Here is a 2,390-nt window from a genome sequence, read left to right as displayed (position 1 = left end):
CAGCAGTTTTATTCCTAAACAGAATAAAAGAAATCAACAATGAAAGATGTAGATATAAGAAAACCTAAATATATGTGTCATTTAATCCATATGTTCTTAACTGATATTATTACAGAGTAATAAGTTAAAAGTAAGATAACTTTCATATCTGATATGATCCAGAGAGTCTGTATAATTTCTATCATCAAAATCTAAAAGTTATTCTTAGAAGTAGTAGCAAACTCAATTCCAAAAATCAGACGAATCTCTCATGTCAACGAAGAAAGATTTTAACAACTCATGAGAAAAATTATGAAGCATCAGACTTCCTGAACATAAAACACATCCAAAAACAACAGAAATCAAAACAGTTTTATGCTGACATAAAGTTAAACGAGTAGATCTATGGAACACAGTAGAGAACAGTAATAGTTATACTGTTACGTGATGGCCAAATGAAGACTTTAAACTTAATTATAGCCTTAGTCACAAAAGCATATAGATGAAAGTAACTTAATTCCCTTTGATAGTAGATGAAGACACTTTAGAATACACATACAGTAAATATTACTTAACCTTGCGGTTTGCTCCTTGACCTTTGCGCCTCACACCTCTATTCTCTGCTTCATCTATTTCTACCTACTTACCTGGGAATCTGTTCATTGTGTTTGGTCTCTTCACATCCCAGGGCTCTTTACATTTCTCCAAAAAGGTAATCAGATGTGGCTTACAGACAGCAAGACCTGATTATTAGATAAAAGACATGGCATTTATTTTAATTCTACCTGTAACAATTCAGGTATCTGTCATATTACTATGTCTATTAGAAAAGATATGATAAAGGATTCAAGAACACTGTCTAAATGAGTGTGGTGGTTTGATGAAAATGTCCCTTATAGGAGCCAAGTATTTGAACATTTTGTCCCCAGTTGGTGGTACTGTTGTGGGGTCTTACAAGATGTGGCCATGCTGGAGGAAACACATCACTGAGGAGGTAGGTGTGGGACTTAGAGTGTTCTTAAGCCTTGCCAGATATGCAGTCACTCTCTTAGCTTCCTATACCTGCTTGAAGATGAGAGCACTTAGCTTCTGCTCCCACTCCAGCCACCTCTGCCACCATGCCCCTTTGGAACCATAAAGTAAATCAACCTTTGTAAGTTCCCATGGTCACAGTGTTTCTATACAGCAACAGAAAAGTAACAAATACAATGCGGTTTCCCAAAGGACATATGGGAACACACTAACAATTTGCAGATCTTGAGATCCACTTCTACTTACTACTAAAACAAAGTTAAAGGAAAAGGTACTGAACTTTAAGAAGTAGCCCAGAATGACTACCAAATCAAAGTTAAAGGGAAAGAAATTGGAATTCAAGAAGTATCCCAGAATGCTATGTGACATAGAATTGCTATATTTACTGCTAATCAAGGATGGGTGTATGTTATTTCAAGAAAGAGCAGAGTGATAATGAGAAGAAGAAACAGGAACACTTTCTTATCAACATCAATGACATCACAATTGTTCTCTTTAAAGTAGAAATCTGTATCTCATTCCTGCAAAGCAGAGACCACAACATTCTTGAAAGGAAAGAAATTAGGAGTTCTGTAGGGATGTTATCCTTACCCACAGAGACTAGGTTTCTGTAGTTCTCTAACATCACATCCCTGTACAGAGACTGCTGAGCAGGTTCCAGGTGTTCCCACTCATCTGGGGAGAAATCAACAGCCACATCGCTGAATGTTAACAAGTCCTGAAATAAAAAATGAATACACATAAATAGCACATTGACTGTGTGTTCACTGACAGAGTCCTAGTGTGATGCCAGGTGAAATGAGAAGTACAAAAACTGGTTATGACTCTGGCAACTGACGTGAGCTGTTCAGTAAGACAATTTTTATATCATACTAGTAAGAATACTTACTAGTATTCTTAAAGAATGTTTTATCTAACTAATCATCTCTATTAGTTACTTCTGTTGCTGTGAAAATTACCATACCAAGGCAACTTTTAGAAGGAATACTTTATTTGGCTTGGGGTTCCAGAGAGATAAGAGTCTCTCATGGCAGAGAGCATGGCACGAGGCAACTGGATCAGAAAGCTGAGACCTCATATCTTCAAGCAGACACATGATGCATAAAGAATGAAACTGAAAATGACACATGGCTATTAACTTTCAAAGCCCACCCCCAGTGATGTGCTCACTCCATCATGGCCACACTGTCTGAACCTCTGCTAAAAGTATAACAAAATCAACAAGAATTCAAATACTTGGAGCCTGTGGGGGACAATTCTCATTCAAATCATCACAGCATGACAGAGAGTCCACAAAATCTGTACAGACATTACAACTTCATGAAAGTTTTTTTAATTATTTTCATTTTATGTGTATGAGTGTATTGCCTGCATGTATG

The 2,390-nt window shown here is 36.8% G+C and overlaps 1 protein-coding gene across 1 annotated transcript in view; it reads right to left on the bottom strand.

Moving 5' to 3' along the window:
• The window catches only part of LOC103742094 (zinc finger protein 85), a 6,711-nt gene extending 4,870 nt beyond the window's left edge, over nt 1–1,841 (bottom strand). The window contains 2 exon segments of the mRNA XM_017800599.2: nt 627–722; nt 1,603–1,841. Coding sequence (XP_017656088.2) covers nt 627–722; nt 1,603–1,753 — 247 coding nt within the window. The 5' untranslated portion in view covers nt 1,754–1,841.
• Nucleotides 1,842–2,390: the final 549 nt, after the last annotated feature.

The sequence above is a fragment of the Nannospalax galili genome, unplaced genomic scaffold, assembly GCF_000622305.1.
Source record: "Nannospalax galili isolate Female #2095 unplaced genomic scaffold, S.galili_v1.0 scaffold21400, whole genome shotgun sequence".
Taxonomy (NCBI): domain Eukaryota; kingdom Metazoa; phylum Chordata; class Mammalia; order Rodentia; family Spalacidae; genus Nannospalax; species Nannospalax galili.
The sequence above is the reverse complement of the archived record's forward strand: the minus strand, read 5'-3'. Positions and strand labels throughout refer to the sequence as shown.